This window comes from Peromyscus maniculatus, chromosome 21 (assembly GCF_049852395.1).
Source record: "Peromyscus maniculatus bairdii isolate BWxNUB_F1_BW_parent chromosome 21, HU_Pman_BW_mat_3.1, whole genome shotgun sequence".
Classification (NCBI taxonomy): Eukaryota; Metazoa; Chordata; class Mammalia; order Rodentia; family Cricetidae; genus Peromyscus; species Peromyscus maniculatus.
Window position 1 is genome coordinate 18,812,790 of NC_134872.1, and position 26,692 is coordinate 18,839,481.

General features: G+C 43.9%; 1 protein-coding gene across 27 annotated transcripts in view; it reads right to left on the bottom strand.

The window, feature by feature from the left end:
• Ank3 (ankyrin 3) overlaps positions 1-26,692 on the bottom strand; it is a 612,404-nt gene that overhangs the window by 105,310 nt on the left and 480,402 nt on the right. For 17 of the 27 annotated variants that reach the window (XM_076557014.1, XM_076557037.1, XM_076557028.1 and 14 more), the window contains 7 exons: positions 23,065-23,262; positions 21,843-21,941; positions 16,547-16,645; positions 16,361-16,459; positions 15,116-15,211; positions 9,012-9,084; positions 8,775-8,837 (listed from right to left, as the gene is read on the bottom strand). In XM_076557014.1, the coding sequence (XP_076413129.1) occupies positions 8,775-8,837; positions 9,012-9,084; positions 15,116-15,211; positions 16,361-16,459; positions 16,547-16,645; positions 21,843-21,941; positions 23,065-23,262 (727 nt within the window). The remainder of the gene's footprint in view (positions 1-8,774; positions 8,838-9,011; positions 9,085-15,115; positions 15,212-16,360; positions 16,460-16,546; positions 16,646-21,842; positions 21,942-23,064; positions 23,263-26,692) is intronic. The other 10 variants (XM_076557040.1, XM_076557022.1, XM_076557023.1 and 7 more) reach the window with 1 other exon arrangement.

Consider the following 26,692-nt stretch of genomic DNA (forward strand, 5'->3'; position numbering starts at 1 on the left):
CCCGCATCTGGCATCACCACCATGCTGCCATTTCTGGATGCCGGACTCTCAGCACAGTGGAAAGTAATTTGGGGACTTGGAATATCTGTCTCCTATTCCTCTCCTTGCCCCCATAACCTCTGCTTGTCCAAATTCTGTTCATTCTTTGACATGTTTTTCAAGGTCCTTTGGAGGCTGTTAGCAATCTCTAGAATTTCCTCACCAACCCTGTGATCACCTCTTCTATGACACCTATGACCATGAAGTCTCGACCAAGAGACCTCAGTTCAAATGCCAGCTTTCTGGACCGTGTGGAGCTGCAGGAATATCATACACCTTCTGAGCGAGATGCTGAAGAGAAATTAGAAGTCATAACACTTTCTGTGCGGGCTCTAATTGTGACTAAATATAACTTGGGAGAATAACAGGAATAAGAATCATACCCTGAAGTTACTTTGAGAGAATGAAACATGATAAAGTCAGTAACAGACACTCAAAGAGATTTTATTACTTGTAAATTCTAGCCTACAACCCTTGGTTTGCGATTGCATTGAAAACCTAAGTGATCTATGCACTCCTCAGGGGGCTCTAGATATATGACCACAGCAGAGCCACATTGGAGGTGGAATGCAAAGGCTTTGGATATCAGCCAGACTTGTGTGCTTTCAATCAAAGTGTCTCTCAATTGGAGCCTGGGCAGGGGCTGCCACACAGCCATGTGAAGCTAAGGCAGCCGATGCCTTCCATCACAAACACGGGCAGCTGTGATGAGGCCCTCAGACAGTGACAGTGGCCAGCACAGGTCTACTCCTGTAGGGTAGGCTGTCCAGTTTGAAAGAAATAAACAAAACAGATCACATGTTAGAAAATGACAGGCTGTGGGTGAAATCTAGCCTCTTGCCTATTTCTATAAATACTTTCAGTCACACAGCCACGCCTGGGTGTGCGGGCTGAGTTTCAGGCTGTTTGTGTGCATGGAGGTAAATAGGATGGAGCCTAGACAGCTGAACTCTGAGAATATTTATCACTGACTGCTGACAGAACTACTCTACTGTGCCCCAGAAACAAATGACTGATAACAGGAGATTAGAACCACGAAGGGCCCAAAAGACACAACATGTAGGACGGCACGTAGAGAGATGCCTCTGTAGACCGTGGTTAGGGGCTGGGGTGAGTCTGAGCACAAGGGAGTGCTGGGAAGTTTGTGTTATCTGTTGGTGTCTGCATTCTCTTTGGGGATATGTTTGCAATATGCGGAAGGTACAGCACTGTATGGGTGGGTTCCTAAGACACAAAAGTGTGTATCAGCACACTGCTGTAAAATCAAACCACCCGGGTGAAGAAACAATCCTTAACCTCTCCCTCCTTCTTCCACTCCCACCCGCACCCCTCACCCGAACCCAGCCCATCCTCCCTCGTCATGGAGACCATCTGCTTCAAAACAGCCTCTCCCTTGGTTGTTTTCTTTTTCTGTGGTTGTTTTGACTTTTAATTTGAGATAGGATTTTGCTAGGTAGCCCAGGCTGGCCAGGAACTCAGGGTCTTCCTGCCCCTGTCTTCTGAGTGCCGGAATTATAGCTGTATAAGTGTATATTGCCATATTCAGCATTTTCTTGCCTTCTTTTCTTAATTATTATTATCTCACTGTGTAATTTTTTTTACAATATTAGCATATTGTCACCTGTTTTTTTGTTTTGTTTTGTTTGTGAATTCCATTACCTTTGTATAGCCTACAACTCCACTGCTGTAACCATAGATCTATACTTGACTGTGGTATATACCCATGGATACATCTTCACAGAAAGTTTCTCTGCAATAGCTTTAAGCTGGGAAGAATCCACATTGCCATCAACAGGAGAGCAGAGAACTTCGCTGTGGTGATGATAAGTACTTTGTGGAGTATTACACAAGCATGAAAATGAACAAACTACAATTATCCAACAACAGGAATGGAAAATCCTCTCACCCTTAAGATGCTTTCATCAGAATGTTTTTTACCACAGCCACAGAAACAAAGCCAAGACAGGATCTTTCCTTCTAGCATGTCAAAGTTACCATTCTGAGCTTATCTCCGGGAGATGCAAGCAGCTAATGAATTGCCTGTTTGAAAGGTAAGCAGAGAACCCCAGGAAAAAGGCTGAGAGACACTACCCACAAGGTATCCTAAAAGGCTTCCATTCTGGGTAGGAACAGCTCCTGCTGCTCCTCTCAACGGTGACATCATAACTACCACCACCTTGCTTCCCAGCAGCTAGCTAATCTTCACGGCTTCCTCCCAGGCTCAGAAAGCCACTCACATTATAGTTCTGTCTTCATCAGGATTTTCAGGAAGATTAGGCAAGCATGACCATTCCCAGTAGGCTTCTGAGGGCGAGCTTCACACTCCCCAGACCGATTCTCTGAATTCCCTTTGATTTTGGATTATGCCAAGTCAAATTATATTTACTCTCCCCTAACTGAGACTACTAGGGTAGGTTTATGAAACTTGCTTGCTCTGAGGGCCAGAAATATGGCTCGGTGGGTAAAGGAGCTTGTTGCCAAGCTCCAAGGACCTGAGTTCAATCCCTGATATACACATGGAAGGAAAGAACTGGCTTCCAAAAGTTGTTCCTCTGACCTACACACACACACACACACACACACACACACACACACACACACACACACACACACTTATATAATTTTTTAAAAAATTCCTTGCTTGAGTTCTTAAAATCTATCTAAAACTAAGTCTATACTTATGGTTATTGACCATGTACCTTGGTCTGCACGGTTCTTATACTAATACAGTTTCAAGGAGGTTTATTTCTATTGTAATGTCATTACATTTTTTAAAAATATGATTGCCTTGTGATATTATGACCTTTGTCACAGGTGTGTGTGGGAGGTGTGTGTATGCTCTGTGTGGATGTGTGTGTGAAGGAGGAGGCAATCAGGAGTCTTCCTGCTCACTGTCCACTTACTCACTGATGTAAGTTGGCTCTTTTGAACCCAGAGCTCACCAGTACGGTTAGTCCAGCTGTCCAGTTGACTCAGGGAATCCCTTGTCTGCTTTCTAGGAATTACAAGTGGGCCATCATACCTACTTGGCATTTATGTGGGCTCTGGATATCTAAACTTGGCACATTCTTAGGCACAGGGGTGAGTGATCTAACTGCTAAGCCATCTCCCTGGTCCATATTATTCCCACCTTTTTAAGAGCCTGATTTGTTCTTTTTCTTAAATACATACTTGGTTTAGCACGAATTTGTGTGTGTGATGTGTGTTCCAAAAAAAGTGTCTGAGCGTGAGGGGTTCACATGTGTGTATGTAGATCTGAGGATGATATTAGAAGTCTTCTGGGTTGGTCTCTACCTTATTCACCAAGGCAAGGTCTCTCAACAGAAACGCGAGGTCTTTGCCATGTCTGGTATAGCTAGCCAGGTAATTCCCTGTCTTTGACTCCTTAGCCAGGGCTGGAATTATAAGGAACTACCATGCCCACCTGGCATTTACAGGGTTCCAGGTCCTCACATTTGCACGCCCTGGATTTAGCTCTGGCTGTCCTGGAAGTCTATATAGACCAGGCTGGCCTCAAATTTGAATTCACAGAGATCCACCTGCCTGTGCCTCTGAAGTACTGCAATTAGCTTAATTGTACCTTAATCTTGGTAACTATTTCTACCACATATGCACTTAACTTTTAATTTTTTTCTTTCAATATTTAATGTCTGCTTTCAATCCTGGCAGAGATTTGATAGCTCACTCAAAAAATTTTTTTTCTGTTTTTTTTTTTTGTTGTTGTTGTTGTTTGTTTGTTTGTTTTGAGTCAGGATTTCTCTGTATAGCCTTGACTGTCCTGGAACTCTCTCTGTAGACCAGGCTGGCCATGAACTCACAGAGATACGCCTGCCTCTGCTTTCTGAGTGCTAGGATCAAAGGTGTGCGCCACCACCGCCCAGCTAGCTCACTCGAAATTTAAGGGACTTCAGGACAGATCATTCTCCCTCACAGAGCTGTGGCCTCCTGACCTGGATCCGTCCCTCTGCACACTGCTGTCTGGTTTCTGTTTTGCACGGCTTCATTCCATTCCCCATTGTGTGCCGTCTATTGTTCTCTAAATGTCAGGAGACTCCAACCCACTAGAATTCTGCAAGCTAAAATAACATTTGCACTTTGTTCTTCCAATTTATAAAAATACCCACATTAAAGGGATTTACAATTAAGGTCCAAGCTGAGCCAGAACTACTACGGAGCTCCACCCCAACCCCACATCACCCCCTATGACCACTCCACCCCCACCCAAGCTAGAAAGCACCGTGGACCTTGATCTTGACCTCAACTCTTTTTCCTTCCTTCTGCCCTGCCGCCATCTCCCTGTCCTTCTCCCTCCCTGCCATTCCCTTTTGTTTTTCCCCAGATAGTTTATTTTTTTTCTCTTCCTCTGGTCTCTTTCTCTCCTCATGCCTTTCTCTTCAATTACAGACTCATTTGTTAAATGTAAGCATCCGAGGAGCAATAGAATAAAGATTGTGATTTGTGTGCACACGAAGAGTCTCCGTACACAATAGATTTGGGCGAGGGGTGTAGAGCGCAGGTGACCACTGCCATGTCCATGGCCCCTTTGAGCCTCTGCAGAGCTCACTGAGGCCTCATTGCTCTGGTTAAGGCCGCCCTGGCTCCTGCTTAGCGATGGTTCTGCTCATGCTTCCGTCTTTGCTCTCTGTATCTCTGCCCCACCGTTCTCCCGGGACACTACAGCCCTGTCTAGACTTCTTTTTCTCTCTTTCTTGAGGAATCAACTGAGCATTAAGCAAACATGTCTCACCTATAATTAATTTCTCAAAGGAGACCAAAAGAAAGAGAAGGGAGAAGCAAAGTAGAAAATTGTGGAGAGAGAGAGAGACTTCCTGGCATTGACCAGTTACTGTCTATTCTTTCCTAATTTAGTGTTTCTATTTCCCGTTTTACAGACTCATCCTTTTCTTTCTTGAGGTAGGCTGCCATATGTGTTGCTTATAGATGATGGTGCTGAGGATTCTCAGCAGCCCAGAGTGGGCTGTCAGTCATTTCCCCTCTCCCCTCCCCTGCCTCCCCTCCCCTTCTCTCGTCACACGGACAGGCTGTCATGCAGTCCAGGCCCACCTAGCCCTAACTCACTGTGCTGCTTTATCTCTGCCTCCTCCTCCCTCCACATCCTGACACCACAGCACATACGTGTCTGGCGCTTGCTAATTCCGGTACAGCGATGCATTCACAAGCCTTCCGGTTCACACAAATGAACACTTGCCACCGCCACAGAACTCACTCAAACGTGCAGGCCCAAAGCCAGCTATAGAGACAATTAAAGGACTGGAGAGACTATCAGAAAATTGAGTTAGAAGTCAACATTATCATTCAAGTTGGAGGGGATATTTTAAAATGAAAATTTCATAGCAACTCATTTTAGGATAGTTTTTGGTAATACAATAATGCTAGTTTATATAACAGAGAAGACTATACATACTTGATTGGGAAGATGGTGGTTGGCAGAGCTCAAGTTAGGAAAATTTAGGGACCTTCATCAACAGTAATATTTATTTATTTATTTTTGGTTTTTCAAGGCAGGGTTTCTCTGTGTAGCCCTGGCTGTCCTGGAACTTGGCTCTGTAGAGCAGTCTGGCCTTGAACTCAAAGATCCACCTGCCTCTGCCTCCCAAGTGCTGGGATTAAAGGTGTGCGCCACCACAATCTGGCTGACAGTAATATTTATATAAATCGACTTAGATGGTAACTGCACACAAAGTTGAATCGTCTTTGGTTTGCTTTTATTTTGAAACAGGGTCTACTGTGTGTCTTGGCTAGCCTGGAACTCTGAAACTCACTATGTAGACCAGGCTGGCCTCAAACTCCCAGAGACTGAAGTCAGGCATACTATACCCAGCAATAGCTGAATCATCAACAACACATTTTCTTTTTGTTTTTTTTCTTCTCTCTTCCTTTTTTTTTTTTTTTTTTTTTTCTTGTTTTGAGACAGGGGTGGTTTCTCTATATAACAGCCCTAGCTGTCCTGGAACTCTCTTTGTAAACCAGGCTGGCCTTGAACTCACAGAGATCCGCCTGGCTCTGCCTCCTGAGTGCTAGCCTGGCTCAATGACACATTCTCAATGTCTTCCATGGAGAAAGCAATCACACTGCTTTGTTATATGGTTCTGTGTGGATCAGACTACAACTCCAGCCTTTGGGCTCCATTTTAGACACTTGAATTCTCGGCAGACATATATGACTGAAAATGGACCCAGGAGAAAGACCATGCTGAGTCGGGGAGCAGGAAGAAGAAGTGACTGGGATGGGCCTGAAGTGGAATTGAAGATGACAGAGCAGGAGAAATACATTCAAACACCCAAAGAAGAGAAGACTTGGTAAGTGAAGATGCCTGCTACCAAACCTGGTGCCTGAGTTTGATCCCCTGGGCCCTACAAGGTGGGAGGACAGAACTGACTGACAGATCGTCCTCTGACCCCTGTACACCCTCAATGGCATGTGTGCAGTCACCCCCCCCCACATACAATAAGTGAATATAATTTTTAAAATATTTCAAATACTTGAAAGACTGGGACATGGGAGAGTAGATTCTATTCTAAATTATCATTGGAACCTGAATGCTCATCATTCTGGCCCAAATAGATCAGAACCCAAATCACCAGCTAGAAGTGAGAAGGAGTTCAAGGAGGTAGGGGACTTGGGAAGATTATTCAAACTGGATCAGGCAATTTGAGGCATTTGGGCAAAGAATGTTCTAGCAAAAGAGATTCCAGCTCCAGGGGTGTTCAAGTGGACTGATCTTCAAGACCTACCCTACCCCCTACCCCGGTATCTAATTCTATGACATTATAAAATCATAAGCCAAATGACTCTGATAGCCCATGAGCACAACACCCACAGAGGAAAAAACAAAACTCAATGAATGACAAAAATGATAACTATATGCCACTCTGAATTTCAAGTCTGCAAATATAAAGAAGTGATTGTCATTTCCACTTCATTAAGTGAATTCAACTCAAGTTTAAAGATTCAATTTTCTCTTGTTTTGAAATCATTTGATAACTGATCCACATAAACAAAGCTATTACACAGTCCATTCAAACCTGGCCTCTCATCAGGGTGGTAGCCTTGGCTGTTATGTTAAAAGGGCAGAAAAATGGCTGGTAGTGACCGTCCTACTGTATTTCATGCTAACTTAACTTGGAAAACAGTCTTTGAATCCTGGTTTGTTTGTGCACACACAGGGAAGCACATCACCTTTTTAAATAAAAACATGTGCCCACGAGAAATTGCTCTGGAGTGTGGCAAGAGAATGTGCTGTATTAGCAGATGACAGCGAGACACATGACCTCTCACGAGGATGCGGCCAAAATCCAGTGGGAGATAAAAGAGAGGTGGACACACAACTGATGGAAGAGCCTATATCAAAAAGTATTAAATCCAGCCGGGTGGCAGCGGTGGCACACGCCTTTAATCTCAGCACTCGGGAGGCAGAGCCAGGCGGATCTCCGTGAGTTCCAGGCCAGCCTGGGCTACAGAGTCAGCTCCAGGACAGGCACCAAAACTACACAGAGAAACCGTGTCTCGAAAACCCCCAAAAAAACCCAAAAACAAACAAAAAGTATTAAATTCAATAATCATAGACAATCAAGACAACCAACTTCAGGGTTGCATTCCCGTGAGTGTGCCATCCAGCCACCGGCCTCTCTGTGTGTCAGTCTAAACAACCGCACCAAGGTGACAGGCACTTTGTGTCCGGTAGATTTTCTCACTACTTATGCTCCCAGTAAATTTGAATTAAAATATGTAAAGGGGTGGGGTCAGGGAGCAGTAAGGAAGAAAGTGATTCGGAGGATAAACTGATTCAAGGAAAAAAAAAAGAAAGTCCGGGGAATGGTGGCTTTAGCCCCAGCACGTGGGAGGCAGAGGCAGGTTGATCTCTTTGAGTTGAGGCCAGCCTGGTCCACATAGAGAGTTCAAGGACAGCCAAGGCTATATAGTGATCCTGTCTCAAATTAAAAAATAATAATAATAAATATACATCCAATACAGTAAATATTTCATTATTTCAGTGAAGTTCCAAAATGTGCCACCTTTACAATATTTATTTACTTATACAATGGTACTTTTTCTAACAGACCTTTCAAACATGTCATGTATATGTTTACCGACACACATATATATATGTATGTGAATGACATGGTCAAGAGTATCGTTCTTTTAAGTAAAGCAGAAAACGAGTAGCTGTATTGAGCACACGAAATACAGCCTTAATATATGTCAATCTTCTTATCAAGCCACTGTTGAATGTCTACAGTTCAAAAGTGGTTTTACTCAGGTTGAGTTTCCATGCTAAGTCCCAAGTCCAAAGGTGATTTTGCCTGCAGAACTGCAGAGGATACTGCAGACCGGACATTCGGCCTGTGACCTGTAAGGATGCCATTTACACTAAGGGAAAAAACAAAAAACAACTAAAAACAGTTAAGTTGCCCCTTTTCAGATTTCAGACACAAACAATAAAACTATCCGTTTTCTGCTTGACAGAAAGGACAGAAAGAGAGGAATCCTGATCAGTAGTGACATTTTTTTTTTCTACTTAAAGGCGGGAAATGGGCTCGAGAAATCAAGTCTGAAAAGGGATAGGACGAAGGCAAGGCTTTAAAGGACCCCAAGATTAATTCTCAAAATTTCCGTGAGAAGTTAGTAACGTGAGGGAGGGTTACTGTTGAGAGCCAAGAAATGAAAGCTGAAGTTGGGGGTTAAGTCTCATCACAGGAGAGAGGTGTAAATACCTTCTTCAACATCTGAGATATACTCCCCATCACTGAGCTTTTCGGGGGCGTTGGCTTTACGAACTGCATGATTTAAGTGATAATAGAAGTGTATGAAAATACTCATTCCCAACACCGAGACCCACCATTTAAACATCCCCCCAAACACGTTGGTAAAGGCCTTTCTCCCGGAAGCAACAGATACCCAGCCACTCGTTACCATGACGATCCACCCCCTGCCCCCAGACATTGTCATACCTTCATCATCTGACATATCGAGAACTTCATTCATCGTTTCTGGAACATTCATTTTGTGCTTCTCAGTGATGGTCTAGGAACAAAAAAAAAAAAGCTGCTTCAGTATGAAAGGACTTGGCATTTCTACGGAGACGATTTTTTTCTTTCTGAATTGATTGATTGATATCCTATGGGACTTCAAGGTCGAGGACCTAGAATACTTTACACACAACATGCTCTCTCCCTTGAGCAGCACGTGGGTGGGGGTCGGGGTGGGGTCCTTAGAAATGCCCCTCAGAAGAGCACAAGGTGGAAGTCGTCCAGGGACATAGCAGATGACAGATTGTGGTCCCCAAAAAGGCTTTTTCAGAGGAAGCGAAGAAAGCATTGCTGTGCTTGTCCCTGCCAGAAGAACCAAATCTCACATCCCACTCCAGGTCATGGAAGGAGATGGCCCAGAATAACAGCAAGGAATTTGTCATTATCATTCTCACCAAGCCTCTTACTTCCTTTGTGTTCCTTACTACGTGTCCATTTCATGGATAGGATACAGCAAAAATACTAACGTTATATAAGTTATGCATATTTTTTTTTTTAAAGATTTATTTATTTATTATGTATACAGTGTTCTGCCTGCATGTATGCCTGCAGGCCAGAAGAGGGCACCAGATCTCATTACAGATGGTTGTGAGCCACTATGTGGTTGCTGGGGATTGAACTCAGGACCTTTGGAAGAATAGCCAGTGCTCTTAACCTCTGAGCCATCTTTCCAGCCCAAGTTATGCATATTTTATAATGATGTGCATTAAAGCCATTTCAGAGGCAACACATTTGCAGGATCCTTTTAGCTTCCAAAAAACTTCACCAAGAACACCAAGTGACGGGTGCGCGCCCTTCTGACTCTTGCTTACTCTTTCGGTAATGTTCTAACTTCATAATCTATATCCATTCAAAAGACAGCAGCAGCAGCAGCATGTCAGTTAAAAAACTGAAAGCAGGGACTGGAGGGATGGCTCAGTGGTTAAGAGCACTGGCTGCTCTGGCAGAGGACCTGGGTTAGGTTCACAGCACCCACATGGCAGCTAGCAACAATCTGTAACTCTAGTTCCAGGGGATCAGAAGCTCTCCTGACTTCTGAATTCATGTTGTACACAGATATGCATTCAGGTAAAGCACCTATACACATAAAATAAAAATAAATAAATCTTAAGCTGGGTGGTGGTGGCTCATGCCTTTAATCCCAGCACTCAGGAGGCAGAGGCAGGAGGATCTCTGAGTTCAAGGCCAGCCTGGTCAACAGAGTGAGTTACAGGACAGCCAAGGCTGCACAGAGAAACCCTGTCTCGAAAAACAAAAACAACAACAAATTTTGAGAAACGAAAACCGAGGGCTGGGAGAGATGGCTCAGCAGTTAATAGCTCTGGCTGCTCTTCCAGAGGTCCTGAGTTCAATCCCCAGCAACCACATAATGGCTCACAACCATCTGCAAGGGGATCAGATTCCTTCTTCTGGTATGCATGAAGATGGAGCACTCATATACATAAAATATATGAATAAATAATTCTTTAAAAAAAGAAAATGGAAAAGCACCCACAAGTTGAAACTGAGGAAGGCTATCAATTCAGTTTCTTATTGATTTTTTTTTTTTTTTGGTAAATTATTCTCCTATGCTCAAATGTTATATGGAAACAAAATTGTGCCTCTCTCAGTATACAATACTGAAATTGATCACTTCTTTAAAATAAATTTTCAATTAGTTTTATAGTCTCTGAAATTGTACAGAAAATTCTTATATGCTTCATACTAAGTCCTTCATCATAAACTCTTATGTTAGTACAGTGCATTTGTCATAGCATACCAATATTGACACATCATCATCAAAGTTTGTGTTACACTGGCATTTCCTTGATTTTGGTCCCACATTGCACACATTTGATGTAGCTGCAATGGCTCTCTGGACTTTTCTTGACTTACAGTTCTCAACTTTCTTTGGTGCTGAGGACCTTGAGAGTCTTGAGCTGTATCAGTCAGTTGTTTAAAGAAACATCTGTCTCATTTGTTTTCTTTTGTGATTAATCTAGAGAAGGAAGGCTACAGAGGTGACAGATCTTTATCTTCTTTATATCATCCCATGTCATAGCAAATGTGGTCTTTGAGTTTCTAGCTGAGGCAGTATTTGTCAGAGTTCTCGCCTGTAAAACTTATTCTGTTCTCTTTTTTTTTTTTTTTTTTTTTTTTTTTTGGTTTTTTCGAGACAGGGTTTCTCTGTGTAGCTTTGCGCCTTTCCTGGAGCTCACTTGGTAGCCCAGGCTGGCCTCGAACTCACAGAGATCCGCCTGGCTCTGCCTCCCGAGTGCTGGGATTAAAGGCGTGCGCCACCACGCCCGGCTATTCTGTTCTCTTTTGCTTGTATACTGATCTTGTTTGTTTGTGTTTTAGAAGGAGAGCACTATGTTCAGCCCATATTTAGGCTGTAGGTAATTATGTTTGATGCTTCCTTGAGAGTGAAGGATTTTCACAACTTATTTGGAATCCTTTGCCAGGGGATATTTTTCAGCCACATTTTTCAAGACTGAAGAAAGCCTTGAGGCCAGTATTCTGACAATGAATGGAATGCCCTGTACTTTTTGTAATTCTTTTCCCTCGGGTACCTGCACATTCTTTCCCACACATTTAGTTCTTCGCTTACACCAGTACGGGCTCAGATATATTTGCTTCATGCTTTGAACTACGCTCTAATATTGTTTTATTTATATTGTTTTGGTTAAAGTGTTCTGGCCTTGGTCATCATGAATTCTATTGATTTGTGTATGACTGCCCCCATCATTGTACTCACGTATTTTATTTAACTTTGGTAGTGATGGCAGTGTACTTCCTTGATGTGCTGGTTAATTTTTGTCAACCTGATACAAACTAGGGTCACCTGGAAAGAGGGATTAACTAGAGAATTACCTCTATCAGCTTAGCCTATAGGTAGGTATGTGTGTAAGGAACTCCTGATCCATGATTGATGTGGGAGGGCCCAGCCCACTGCAGAAGGTGCCACTCCATGCAGGTGGTTCAGGGTTGTGCAAAAGTAATACCTGAGCAAGCCATGGGGAGCGAGCCAATAGGCAGTGTTCCTCCATGGCCCGTGTTTCAGTCCCTGGCTCCAGGCTCCTGCTGTAATTTCCTGTCCTGGTTTTTCTCAATGACGGACTGTAGCCTGTCCATAGAATAACCTGTAAGTAATTGGCCCTGCTTCCAAAGCTGCTTCTGGTCAGTGTTTTACCACCACAGCAGAAAGCAAAGTCAGTACACGTACTTTGGAGCAATCCTTCTCTAGTCCTACGGCTAGCTCTTTCTCCCAGGAGTCCTGGCTCCTTTATGCCGTGAACGGTGTTAGCAACTCACAGCTGGATGCTAGATGTTCTCTGATCATGGCTTCTGGAGAAAAAAAAGGAAGAGTCTTTCCTCTGAAGCTCGGCATTTGGTTCCTCATGCTGCCGTGACAATGAAGGCATTTACTAACTTTCCTTCTCAGGATTTCCACATCACACACCGTCTCTATGTGGCAGAGCTTGTGAGTAGAAAGAACGGCTGCTGAGGTCCCAGGAACTTGCTAGGGCAAGGTGGTCAGTGTGGTGGGGGCCGAGCTATGCTAATTATTTTAAGATGACAGATACCAACTCGAAATCGCATCACTGCCATCTAAGGGAATTCATACACAGGCACCACAGCAGAACTGAGAAGGTGGTGCCTGAGTTTATGACAGTCTCAAGTGCCAGAAGGGTGGAATAATCCCTCAGGACGGGCTTTCTTGCTGGCCACCATGAGCGCTTACAGTATTTGGAGGCCATATTCTCTTCGGGGGGGGGGCAGTCTGGACCTTGCTTTTAGCGTGCATTATCTTCCTCCCTTTGGAAGAAAGTCGCCACCCAAGCTTAATAATGTCATACATGTGAAATGGCTCTACTGCCATAGACTCAGGCGGGAGTCTGGTCCTGTCCCGAAGATGCAGTATTGTTTTCTCATTTCTGTAACTGCAGACTGGTGGTTACTGTGATGTATTGAGAATCCAACTCAGAGCCTTGTCCATGCTTTACCAATCAACAGTCAGCCTTCTTGTGTATATTAATGCTTTTAGTGTTTCACTTTTAAAAAATATTTTATTTATATGCCTGTGTGTTTTCATGCGTGCATGTGTGTGTGCGCGCACACACACACGCACAGGTAGCTATGGAGGTTAGAAGAGGGCACTAAATCCCCTAAGACAAAGTTACCAGCTCTTGTGAGCCACCAGTGTGGGTTCTGGGAACGGAACATGAGTCTTCTGGAAGAGTAGCTGGAGTGCCCAACTGCTGAGTTGTCTCTCTAGCCCAAGGCTTTTATTTTTATTTCATATAAACATTGTGAAATTGCCCAATGGGCGAAGAATTCAATGTATTTTGAACTAGACAAGGTTTGTCCTGTAACACTCAAGTAGCCATCTGATGTATTAACTATAATGACTCAAACAGCTCTAGCATCATGACCCTTGGTTACTGTTAAATAGCTTGTTTCTCTCCTTCTCCTTCCTCCCCTAGAGAGAGCTATATGGGAAATCCAGAACATGAAGGCTAGAAAATGTTATTTGCTTAACTTTTCTCTCAGACTTTAATAATAGTCAGGCATGGTAGTGCACGCCTGTACTCTAGGGTCTGAAGCAGGCTACTCTCTGTGGGTTTGATGCCGACCTGGTCCACATAGGGTGACTCTGTCTCGAAACAAAACAAAACACACACTAACGAAAACATCCAAAAGAACTCAGTAACAGATTTTAGATTTTTTAAAAGCTGTATGAATTGATGGATGCAATTTCTGTCCTAACCTCTATGGTGATGACAGACATAGATCCTGGTTAGTGAGCATTTTCTGTCTTGTAAATCATACAGTTTCTCTCTTCTACTCAGCAGATTCATTTTCTGGTTTCAAAAGCCTGCGAACTGCCAAATAACTCAGCTGGCAGGTAGCTGCAGACGGCCTTAGCCCACGGTTTTCTATATAAAGCACTGCGTAGACAGAGTAAGTTACGCACCGTAGCCATGTCTGCCTTCGGATTGAGAGGCAGTGAAAGGAAAAACGATGGCAATAACCCCAAATTCCACTCTCCTAACTGCCCTTCATCCCAAAGTTGCCAAATCTAGTTCAAAGGCATTAGACAGGATTAAAATGATTTATTAATTTTTTTCCTTTTTGTGTGTGTTCAGTGCTGGGAAGATGGCTCAGTGTGGAAAGACACTCACTACCAAGCCTGAGAGATGACCCCGGTTCAATCCCCAGAGCCTCCATAGTGGGGAGAGAGAACTGACTCCCATAAGTTATCCTCTGACTTCTCCACACGTCATGGCTTGTGTATTGTCCCAACACACACAAAAAATGTAATAAAAAAATTAAATGTATCTAATGCAATAGAGTCATTTAGTAAATGTTTACTTTAAAATTTAAGAAAAATATTGGTTTCCCTATGAAAACCCCAGCAGGTATTCCAAAAAATAAGGATGACAATTAAAGCCAATTTTTATCTACCCATAACTCTAAGAAAACATTATTTTGCAAAAATGACAAACATTTTAAAAAGCTTATATGAAATTTTCAAAGTCTTTACAATGCCAAGATTAAAACAAGCAAACAAAAACTTATTTGGTAGCATATAGAATCAAAAACTCATTATCCACTTAAATAACTTATTTTTTCTAAGATTTATTAGTTATTTGTGTATCTGTATCTGTGTCTGAGCATGTGAGTGCAGTGCTCACAGAGGCCAGAGGAGGGCGCTGGATCCCCTGGAGCTGGAGTTACTGGTTTTGAGCACTGCCCGAGGCCGGTGCTGGGCAGGTCCTCACACTGAGCCATCTTTTTAGCTCCATAGGCAACTATATATATATATATATATATATATATATATATATATATAGTTTCAAATTTTGTTCATATCAGAAATGAGGGTTTTGCTACACTGACTGCCAACAATAAGGTGACAATATTTCAAAATGTGGCACTTAGCCTATGAATGGAGGAAGAAGGAACATTCTAGAAAAGCCTAGGGAAACTGCCACCTGGGAACTGGGCTTTCAGAGTGAGAGAGTTCTATATCCATTACTTACAGTGGTGGTCATAGTTTCCTCCGTCACGACCTTCAGCGTGTCAACCACTGAGATGTAGCCAAGGCGCCGGGCAATGGCCAGGGCTGTGTTCCCATTCTGGAAACAGGAAAATGTGGACAAGGTTACTCAGCCTGGCATGGAATATTCCTTTACACTGTGTGAATATATGTCGCTGTGATTGGTTTAATAAAGAAGCTGACTGGCCAATATCTGAACAGGATAAGGTTAGGCAGGAGAACCAGACTAAGGACACTGGGAAGAAGAAGGGCAGAATCTGAGGAGTCATGAGAGATGCAGAGAGAAGCAAGATGTGCCATGTTGAAAGAAGTTACTGCCATGTGGCAGAGGGTAGATAAGAAATATGGGTTAATTTAAAATGTAGGAGTGAGCTAGTAACAAGCCTGAGCTATGGCCAAACATTTATAATTAATAATGAGTCTCTGAGGGGTTATTTGGGAGCGGTTGCCAGGACGCAGAGAAACTCTCTCTACAGCCTGCAACCAATGCAAGACCAGTGTCTCATCTTACCAACTCAACTGTCATATAAAAAAAATGTAAATGTTACATTGGAGATATAATTTTATAGTTTGGATCCTAAATATCATAAAGGCCATGTATTTGAAGATGATAGTGCTACTGGCATGTTGGGAGTCATGGAGGGAAATTATGCCATTTGGGGTGTGTCCTTATAGGGTATATTGGAGCTCCAGACTCCTTTTTTCTCTCTGTGCTTCCTGGTGGTCATGATAGGAGTTTCAGCAAGCACTCCCTGCCATAATGTCCAATCTCACTACAGACTCAATATGATGAGGACAAGTGATCATGATTGACATCTGTGCAACTGCCAGCCAAAGAAAGACTTTCCTTCTATTAAGTTGCTTGCCTCAGGGATTTTGTCATAGTGACAGAAAGATAACTAACAAACTTTGTAAAAGCCCAGCTCACCTGTTCCTACCCATGCATCAAAGTCTGGGTAGCTACACATGGTTCCATGTCAACAATCAATGGGACATAAACACCATTTTTCTTTAATATGTGCTTCTATAAGTGGCAATGATGTGAGCATTTTTTAGAGTGGGAAACACTGGTCTGCTCTTTGGACAGCTCATGACCTGGTCCCCACTGAGGGCTCTGTGTAACTTACCACTGAGATTTAGAAAAGCAACCAGTGTATGAGCAAAATTTGAGAAGATTTCAGAGCCCCTCTGTCTCCTCCAGCCCCACGGCGTTGGCCCCACGGCTTACCACAGTGAGTTCATTGGGGGAGGCATTGTTCTGAAGCAAGACGTTGATGATGTGTGTGTGGCCCTGCTGAGCTGCCTGGTGCAATGGCGTGTATCCGTTCTGCAGAAGGAAGAATGGAGAAATGACATGAGCTTCCTTGAATATGAAACCCAGGATTTTGCTGGAAAGAAAGGGGAAGGCGCCTACCTTTGTTTTGGCATTAACTTTTGCAGAATGCTGCAGCAGAAAATTGACTATTTTGATGTTTCCATAGTGACAGCCCACATGGAGTGGCGTGTAGCCCATCTGTAATTATATTTTATAAAACGAGAAACATTGTAAGTACACTTTTAGTAACAGCAATCCTAAACGGAAGTAAAAGTTATTATTCAACCTTCCATTTGAGCTGGAAAATAGATTTTTTTTTAGATTCTTCCCGATAACAAAAATTGCCCTTTTCAGAGTTAGTCTTAATATATCTGATTGAACATAAAAATAGGTATTTAACTTTCCCTTACGTCAGCTCTTTACTCTCTAGATACTGTTGAGGACAGGCAGGAAACATGGACCAATCAGCCCCTAGACAGGTGGACTCTTAACTGGTTGGTGGCATTGGAGAGTGTTGTAGGGACAGACTAGACTAGGGTTGACTGAATGCTCTGTCCTCTAACAAAATGGCTAAGTGACAAGCTTGGGGGGCCAGGGCAGGGGTGGTGGTGGCACATTCCTTTAATCCCAGGACTCTGGAGGCAGAGGCAGGCGGATCTCTGTGAGTTCGAGGACGGCCAGGTTTGCACAGTGAGAGCTTGAAAGTATAAACAACTTAGAGCCCACTGTAGGTAGGCAGGGGCACGGACACAGCCAAGTGTCAGTTCTTGCTGTTTAAGTATGAACTTGACCTTGGTAGAGATGCTCTAGTTCAGGGAGGTTCTCAACCTGTGAGTCACGACCCCTGGGGGTGGGGGTCAAACGACCCTTTCACAAGGGTTCACCTAACTCTATCAGCAAACACAGCTACTTACGTTACCATTCATAACAGCAGCAACATAACAGTTATGAAGTAGCAACCAAAACAGTGTCATGGTTGGGGATCACCGCAGCATGTGGACCGGTATTAAAGGGTCATACACTAGAAAAGTCGAGAACCACTGCTCTAATTAAAGAACGCCTACCCATTTCTTCGCTGGAGCCCATGACTGACACAAAGCGACCCATCTTTTCTTGGACTGGCAGCCAGTGACTCTCAGGGGCTGTCTACTTGTTCTCATTTTGTTTTGTTTTGTCCCCCGCCCCCATCTATTCTTCTCTCTGAATATATATATATATATATATATATACATTCATAAAATTTATACATATATATATATACATACATAAAATTTAAATTATTACTCTGGAAATGGCAGATGGCTCAGCCAATAAAAGGGTTGCTTTGCAAACAGGAGGACTTCAATTTAATCCCCAAAAGTGTACCAAACATATACACAAACTAGGTGGCAGCGGCACACACCTTTAATCCAAGTACCCAGAGCCTGGGCTACACAGAGATACACTGTCTCAAAAAACCAGAACCAACCAACCAAACAACCCCCACAAAAAATAACACTCTCTCTCTCTCTCTCTCTCTCTCTCTCTCTCTCTCTCTCTCTCTCTCTCTCTCTCTCATACACACACACACACACACACACACACACACACACACACACATACAAGTACACCTGAATATACACAAACACAAATATGCAACACACACAGAATACTGTAGATCTTTCTTAAGAAGGTGACACTACGACTTTCAGGGGCTCTGTCCTGTCTCTCTTGATGACAACCTAGGCATTTACGAGGCAGACAGCACTGACCCAGTTCACAGTGTCTCTAGAGAGACACGGGAGAGACCCCTCCTGTTCGTCAGAGTCGGATTCTCCTGCCGAAGACATGCACGTGTCATTAGGGTGGCCCCAGCACACTGTCTTCTTTCATTTTGAAAAGGGGGTGCCCAATGGCCACAGAGATGGCGCAGAGGAGAAAAGAGCTAGCTGCTCTTCTAGAGCACCCACATGGTAGCTCCCCACTGTCTGTAACGCTCCCTCATGGGGGATCTGATGCTCTCCTCTGGCCTCCACTGGCACCAGGTACATGCACAGACATACATATAAGCAAAACACCCGTACATATGAAAAGGGAATGCCTAGACCACAGTTGACAGTGGATGGTGGAAACATATTTTGATGGACGTACTGACTGGCTCTGGTCACACTTTGCTCCACAAACTGTCAGAGACCCCAGCCACACTGATGAGACTCTCTTGGTACAGTTACTAGAATCATTGACCTTCTGCTAGCTCTGGACCCCTTCCTGAGTGATGGTAGATCTTCCTACGTGGTACTCAGAATATATTGGCCTGCTTGATGGGGTTCCTCCTCCTTAGTGCTGGCACCCATGGTCAGAATGTTGTATGTACGGGAGGCTTGAGTGTAGAGTCCACTCAGTTCTTATCACCGTTGATTTAGCTGTCTAAAAAACCTTTATTCCAAGTTCGGTGGTAAAGAGGTCAAGATGGTATAGGTATTTCACTAATATTCATATTAAAATGTTCTTCATGGTTTTGTTTTGGTTTTGTTTTTGAAGACAGGGTTTGTTTAGCGTTGGCTATCTTAGAACTGGCTCTGTAGACCAAGCTGGCCTCAACTCAGAGATCCACCTGCTTCTGCTTCTGAGTGCTGGGATTCAAGACGTGTGCTGCCCCCACCACCTGGCTTGTTCTTTGTGTTTTTAGCTTGCATAATAACACAACATTCTCCAGTGGCTCTTGTGCCAAATGTAGTAGGTTTAGAGAGTGAGTCACTTTGAATAATCAAACATGCCATTTAAATGTTTAGTTTTCCACCCACTCTGGGTGAGATGCTAAGCTGTCATAATGGACTGATGAGCTTATGTGACTGTGGTCTTTCCCTGCCGTCTACAAACTGAGGTCATCTCTACTATTCTGTCCTCTGAAACACTAGCCTTCTCGCTGTCCCAAGGCATTTGTTAAAAATACATGTGCATGGGGGCTAGTGAGAGGGATCACCAGGTTTGAATGGTTGCTGCCAAGCTTGATGACCTGAGTTCAAGTTGCATCTCTGGAATTCCCTGATAGGAGGAGAGCACTGACTCCCAAAAGCCTTCTGATGTCCACACGTGTGCTGTGGCAAGTGTCTTGCACTCACGCATACATCACACGCACAGTAATAATAAATAATATTTTAACACATACACAGCCAAGAAGAGTCACATTGTACCCACAGAGATGGGCTCTTTCATTCCCAGGATGCCCAGACAAAATGGCATCATGCAAAGACATGCCTAGAGACAGGCAACTTGAGAAATTCTTTCCAGCTAGCAGTAAGAAACCATGGGAAGTGCTCGGTGCACAGTGCTCGCTATCATCATCCCATGCACATCACAGGTGCTCAGGAAATATTTGAAATCTTCGGTAAATAAGGGATTGGAAAAGGAAAGCAAGAAACAAGAGAGGGTTGGCTGTCATACTCGCGAAACTGGACAGATGTCCTTGTATAAGAAGAGGTGACAGAAGCCAGGCATGGCCACCTGTGCTTGGAATCCCAGTGTTAGGTGGCAGGGAAAGGTAGATCCTGGGAAATTGCTGGCCGGCCAGTCTAGCCGAAAGGACAAGCTTCACATTTAGGGTGAGACCCCCTTCTCAGAAACGAAATAAGGTGGGGAGCAGGTAGAGAAGATCCCTGACCTTCTCCTTGGCCTCCACACATGTACACATACGCATGCCCACGCACAGGCATACACCACACACGAACACACCTCCCAAATACACGCACGGGGGAGAAGTGACAGGCTCATGTGGAAGGCTCTGGCTGGCATTTCTGAGGTACTTCATCCAAGATTTTTTTTTTTAATATAACCATGCGCCTTCTGTGTGGCATGACTCAATCACAGAATGAAACCTTCACTTTCTCTTCCACATCTTAAGATCAGCGGCTCTCCAGCTCAATCCTAGGCTTCATTAGCACTGAGCAGCACAGTCTTCCTCAGGGACACCTCCACCCACAGCTACAGCCTCTGCCCCACTCAAGGACTGTTTGCTTGCAAAGAACGTTTGCTAATTTACTAGGTGTTGAAGGGTCTTTTAATATTCACATGACTAGCTGCTTATAATACTTACTATTACTCAAGGGGCTAGTCCCATGGTAGTGTGCTTACCTAGCATGTATAAGGTACTGGGTTTGATTCCCAGTACTCCAAAATAAATAAATAAATAAATGAATAAGTAAAAGAATGTTATTAGGTAATATGGTTCATAAAGGTCCATAGAATACTGAAAAATATTTTTATAAATAGCCTTTTAAATAAAAAAATCACATTTATTTATTTATTTATTTAGTGTGGTGTGTGTGTGTGTGTGTGTGTGTGTGTGTGTGTTTGCCAACACTGTGTACAGGGCAGTGAGCTGCTCTTACCTCAAATCTACCCCTGATCCTATTCAGAACTGATCCATGTATGTACAGGAATGTTTGTATACAGAACATGACATTTAACAGGCATTCATGTCTTTGAAATGGGGCTTTACATGCTGAAAACTCAGCATGCAACTCACTGTACAGTGCAGGCTCTCCTTGAATGTGTGGCAACTCTCCTGCCTCAGCTTACCAAGTGCTGAGATTCCAGGGATGAGCTACCATGCCGAGCTCAGCATTGTTTCCTCGTAGTAAACTGACACGTATTAGGAAAGAATGGTGTAGTAGAGCACATCTTTAATCCTAGCCTTTGGGAAGGAGAGGCAGGTGGATCTCTGTGAGTTTGAGGCCAGCCTGGTCTACACAGTGAGTTCCAGGCAGCCAGAGCAACATAGAGAGACCCTTTCTCAAATGTTCAGAGAAAAGAGATACACATGAAATTCTATCTTTTATGGTAACACCGAATACCCATTTTCTTATCTGTGCTTGTCCTGTGGCATCGTATGACACTAGTCAGCATTTCACTTCTTTTTGGAAGCAGCATTTTACCAGAGGGGAAGGGAGGAAAACAGAGAGAGGAAATTAAAAAGAGAGAAATCACGGGAACAATGCACAGACAATAAGGGATTCATAAAGTGAACAAACGAATATTCCTGCATCGCTCTTTCATGAATCACACAGAATAAACTTCAATTGCCACCAAGTTTTCCTTTTTCTGTCTTTTTTTTTTTTTTTTTTTAAGCCACTCACAAAACCTACAGCATTTACACACTGCCCCTACAGCGTATTTGTGACAGGATTCCCGGTAATAATATAGAATCTTGACATGCAGCCAAAGAAGAACTTGGGCCAATAAAGTTGAGAGTGTCTGAAATGCCGTGACCAGAGATTGGCCCTTGAACAGAAGTCTACGGCTGCCAGGGTCAGGGCAGCTTCCTGTCCAGGCCATGGCTGCAGCTTTCCTGCTGAGGTCGGTCACTCCAGGGCACTTGGTAGGGCTCCTTCCTTGCTGAATGGGAAAGGAGATGTACCTTTGTCTGTGCATCCACGTGGGCCCCTTGGTTGACGAGAACTTCAGCCACATTCACTCTGTCTTCCTGCGCAGCCAGATGGAGTGGAGTGAGGCCGTTCTGCAAGAGATTCCAAGGGTGTGGTTGTCAGTCAGAGAGAGGGGTGAGTGCATGCATGGGGCTGGGTTTGAGATTTGGCATGTGAATTCTAGGAGAGTAGCCTTGACTCTTAAAAAAAAAAAAGTATCGGGCTGGAGAGATGGCTCAGAGGATAAGAGCATTGACTGTTCTTCCAGAGGTCCTGAGTTCAGTTCCCAGCAACCACATGGTGGCTCACAACCATCTGTAATGAGATCTGGTGCCCTCTTCTGGCCTGCAGTCATACATGCAGTATACATAATAAACAAATAAATCTAAAAAGAAAAAAAAAAGTATCTACAGAGGAAGGACGTGGACCACTGTGTTTATGAATCCCGTGTCAGCAGTGCAGATCATAGGCTTCATAAAAAATTATCAGGGTACCCCAGAGTGGCAGAGGATGCCCCCCACAGACTCAATATTGCTTAGGGCTGTGACATTGATCCATCTGGGGCCCCCTTCCTTCTCATTCACTTCTTTGTAGTGGTTTTTTTTTTTTTTATTTTTTTTATTTTTATTTTTCGAGACAGGGTTTCTCTGCGTAGCTTTGTGCCTTTCCTGGGACTCACTTGGTAGCCCAGGCTGGCCTCGAACTCACAGAGATCCGCCTGCCTCTCCCTCCCGAGTGCTGGGATTAAAGGCGTGCGCCACCACCGCCCAGCTTGTAGTGGTATTTTTAAAGCAAAGATAAGTGAGCATACTGCCTTCCTCCAGTGTAGGTGGGTGCTCACCACTACACATCAGAGACTCTTAAAAACAAAACCACACTGGAGTTTTAACACATGATCAGTGGTGTTAACATCAGCAAAACGTCAATGGTCATTATTAAAATACTGTATTATTCCATAAGGTATGGTGTTACGTGATGGTAATGTTCTTGCTCTATTAACGAACCTGTGTGAGTCGATTCTCTCCTTCCACCGTGTAGGTTCCAGGATCGAACTCAAGTCATCAGGCTTGTCAACACATGTCTTACCCTGCTGAGCCATCTTGCCAGCCTTGCAAATTCTATCTGACTCCAACATTTTGATCAACCTTTAGACTTTTCTGAGGACTTGATTTCTACTGTATTGTATGCTTTGTGGAAGGACAAGAAGAGAGTTACCTTATTGCTCAGGTTCACGTTCGCATTTCGACTGAGGAGCAGGGATACCATGTCCACATGTCCTTCCTGAGCTGCGAGATGGACGGAAGCAATCCCTTGCCGGGTAACTGCATTCGCATCAGCGCCATACTCCAGCAGAGAAGTCGCAATGTCCATCTGGTTCTTCTTGGCGGCGATGTGCAGTGGTGTATAACCATTCTGTCAAAACCAACCTCTCGTCATGTCTACTACCAACCAAGAAAAAAAATGCACGCGGTCCATTTTCAAACACTATGCTTCCCTGTCTAGTGCCTCTCTCCAACGGCATGAAACACTCTGACCAAGTAAAGAAATGGCGCTAAACCAAACAGTATCATGAGTGCAGTTTTGAGTAGGGAAAACTGCAATTTAAAATAACAGAGTTGGCACACTATTAGTTTTCAGAAAGGAAATCTATAGTAGTAGGTGCTCAATAAATATTACTGTGTTTCAACTGGGGTTAGAGGAGCAAGCCATACGCTATCACGGGGCATGCGCAGATCCATTCCAAGTTCTGTTCTTCAAATCAGCTTAGTGTCTACTGCCGTTTGAAAGGTGTCCCTTGCCTTCATGTGGTGGAAACTCTGCACTCAATGCAATGGTTCTGGGAGGTGGAACCTGTGAGAGGTGGCGAGGCTTCAGGATGCCCTTGAAGCTGAGATGGAGAAAGGGGGCTATGGGGGGTGTGGTTTGTCAAGGGTGTGGGCTATGGGGTGAGCGGTTTATGGAGGGGGGCAGGCTGTAGAGAGACTAATCTTCTCAGAAGATGAGGTTAGCTCCCTGCCACTTTCTCTCTCTCTCTCTGCCCTTCCACTTTGTGCCGTGGAATGACCCAGCAACAAGCCCCGTGCCGGATGGATGAGAACGCCTCAGTCTTGGCCTTCCCAGCCTCTAGGACAGTGAGAAATCCCTGCTCTTTATCAGTGTGATGCCAGAGCTGCCCCCAAAGAACGAAGACACCGTGTACTGTCCTCAAACTTGCAGTCTTTAATCTTCACGGGAGTTGTTTTTTCTCGTTGATTTCTGGTGGTCTGTCTGTCTATACTTGATAGCCAGACCTGTCACCCTGCGGGTGTCCAGAGATGTTATCGTTTCAGGTTTCCCTGGCTTGCCTCACTCTCCCAAGAATGCTTTGCCACAGCCTGTCTATGAAGATGGCAATGTAGCAGTTGGAAATTCAACTCAACGGCCACACCCTCAGTTGAGGCAGGTTGCCTCTTTTCTGCGATCAATTTCCAACACTCAGAAACCACTCTGTCTTTAACCCCAGCACTGGACATTTAGTGGCGTGCTCTTATTTATGTATTTATTACTTCTTACTGTAGTCTGAAGCTATTGAGGGCACCGGCTGTGGTGCCCTTACAGCACAATGTTTCAATGTAATAGGCACAAGTAGATTACATGAAGAAAGGAGCCTTCGGAGTCAGACTCAGAGGCACTAACCCTATCAGAATACTGGGCTGTTCTTCCCTCAGTTGGCCCCAGATGCTCAGCTATAGACAAAGTTCCCTGTTGATCAGTTGGGCCTCAGGAGCCTGGAGTGTCTGACCTGAGAAAGTGCCTTCTGGGACTTTGTCATGCATAAGAAGTGCAAGACTGCCCTAGGATACAGACATGAACTTGACCATAGCAAGTGGAAGTGCAGAGTGGAAATGTCACCTCTAGAGTCCTCAGACTGGCTGAGCCAGGGCAGGAGGAGGTTTTATATTCCTATTTTTAGTCTTGACCTATGCCATGTGGAAACACCAGCTACCCTGAGAAACACTTGGCCCTCTGACCAAATGCTCTGACACACCCTTCAGAGACTTATGCCTCCGCAGCCCAGCAGAGCACTGGACTGTGTCCAAGGCTACAGTGTAAGACATGAGGGCGGGAGACAGCTAGCTACCTTCCATCCCTCCACAAAAGAGAAAACTCACAAAGCAGTACTAACGGAGGAAGCAGGATCAGTCAATATGCTTAACACTAACAGTACCGGAGGTAAAGGCATGTCCTTATCAGCTATGGTCTGTGGCTTTACTTTTACAAGGGACAGAACATTCAGCTGAGCTGGGTATGGTGTTGCATGCCTACAATTCCAGCCTTTGGGAAGCTGAGGCCAGCCTGGGCTACATGGTGAAACCCTGTCTCAAAAACAAACAAACAAACAAACAAACAAACAAACAAACAGCATCAATAAGAGAGGAAAGAAAAGATCATGAATCGGTCACTTTCCAGCTCCAACTAGCGTAGGGTAGTTTGCTATCCTTTCAGACATGACAATCTTGCTCTCATCTAACACAACCCACAAATTCCAGGTCCTAAGAAACAATTCTCTAAAGAGCTCTAGCAATTCTGTATAACGTGTGCCAGGTCTAGACAAGATTCACTTTTGTTTGCTTGTTTGTTGAGACAGGGTTTCTCTGTGTAGCCCTGGCTGTCCTGGAACTTGCTCTGTAGACCAGGCTGGCCCCTGTCTCCCAAGTGCTGGAATTAAAGGTGTGTGCCACCATTGCCTGGTTGATACATATTATTCTTTATGGTTCTCAACCTTGCCAATGCTGCGACCTTTAATACAGTCCCTTATGTTGTGGTGACCCCCAACTATACAATTACTTCATAACTGCGATTTTGGTACTGTTATGAATTTTAATGTAAATATCTGTGTTTTCAGATGGTCTTAGGCAACTATGTAAAAGGGTCATTCAGCACTCCCTCCTCCCCCCAAAAGGGGTCATGACCCACAGATAAAGAACCACTTCTTTAGAGGCTCATCCTGGCTCCTTCTGAGGTACAAATGATAGTCTAAGGTAAGAAAACAAAGATCTCAGACACTCTCGGGAAATACTTTGAATCAGAGGTAAAGAATTTATCCAGAGACTCACAATACAATTCTAAGTTTCCTAAGCTCGATTTTGAAGAAAGCAAAATGATACTCAAGGAAGATGTATCAATTTGATAAACCAATCAGGGAGAGTCAATTATCTTTTCAAATAGAATAATATTTTCAAAGATTTTTTTTTTCAAAAAAGATTTTAGTTATGTGTCTGTGCGAGTGAAGGTACCCACAGAGACCAGAGGGTGTCTTAGGATCTGCTGGTACTAGAGTTACAAGGGGTTATGAGCTTCCTGGTGTGGGTGCTGGGACCCCAACTCTGGCCTCTGCAAGAGCAGCATGTTTTTTAACCATTGAGGTATCTCTCCAGCCCAGTCATAGGATAATCTTACATCTTGCCCTTCTCACACTATTTTTATTTTATTTCTCACATATTTATTTTTATTTTACGTGTATCAATGTTTTCTAGCACGTATGTATGTGTACCATGTGCATGCCTGGTGCCTTCAGAGGCCAGAAGAGGGCATCAATCCCTGAAACCAGTTATGGATAGCTGTTAGCTGCCATGTGGGTGCTGGGAGTTGAACTCAGGTCCTTAGCAAGAGAACAAAGTGTTCCAGATTGCTAAGCTATCTCTAGTTCTACCTCCCCATATTCTTGCTGAAGACAAAATATCTGTCATGTGAACCTATGCACATCACACTAAAAACAGTTATCAAAAACAATGGATGGTATTTATATCCCAATTGACATCGTCCCCTCCCCAAAGCCTGTATACACGCACGCACGCACGCA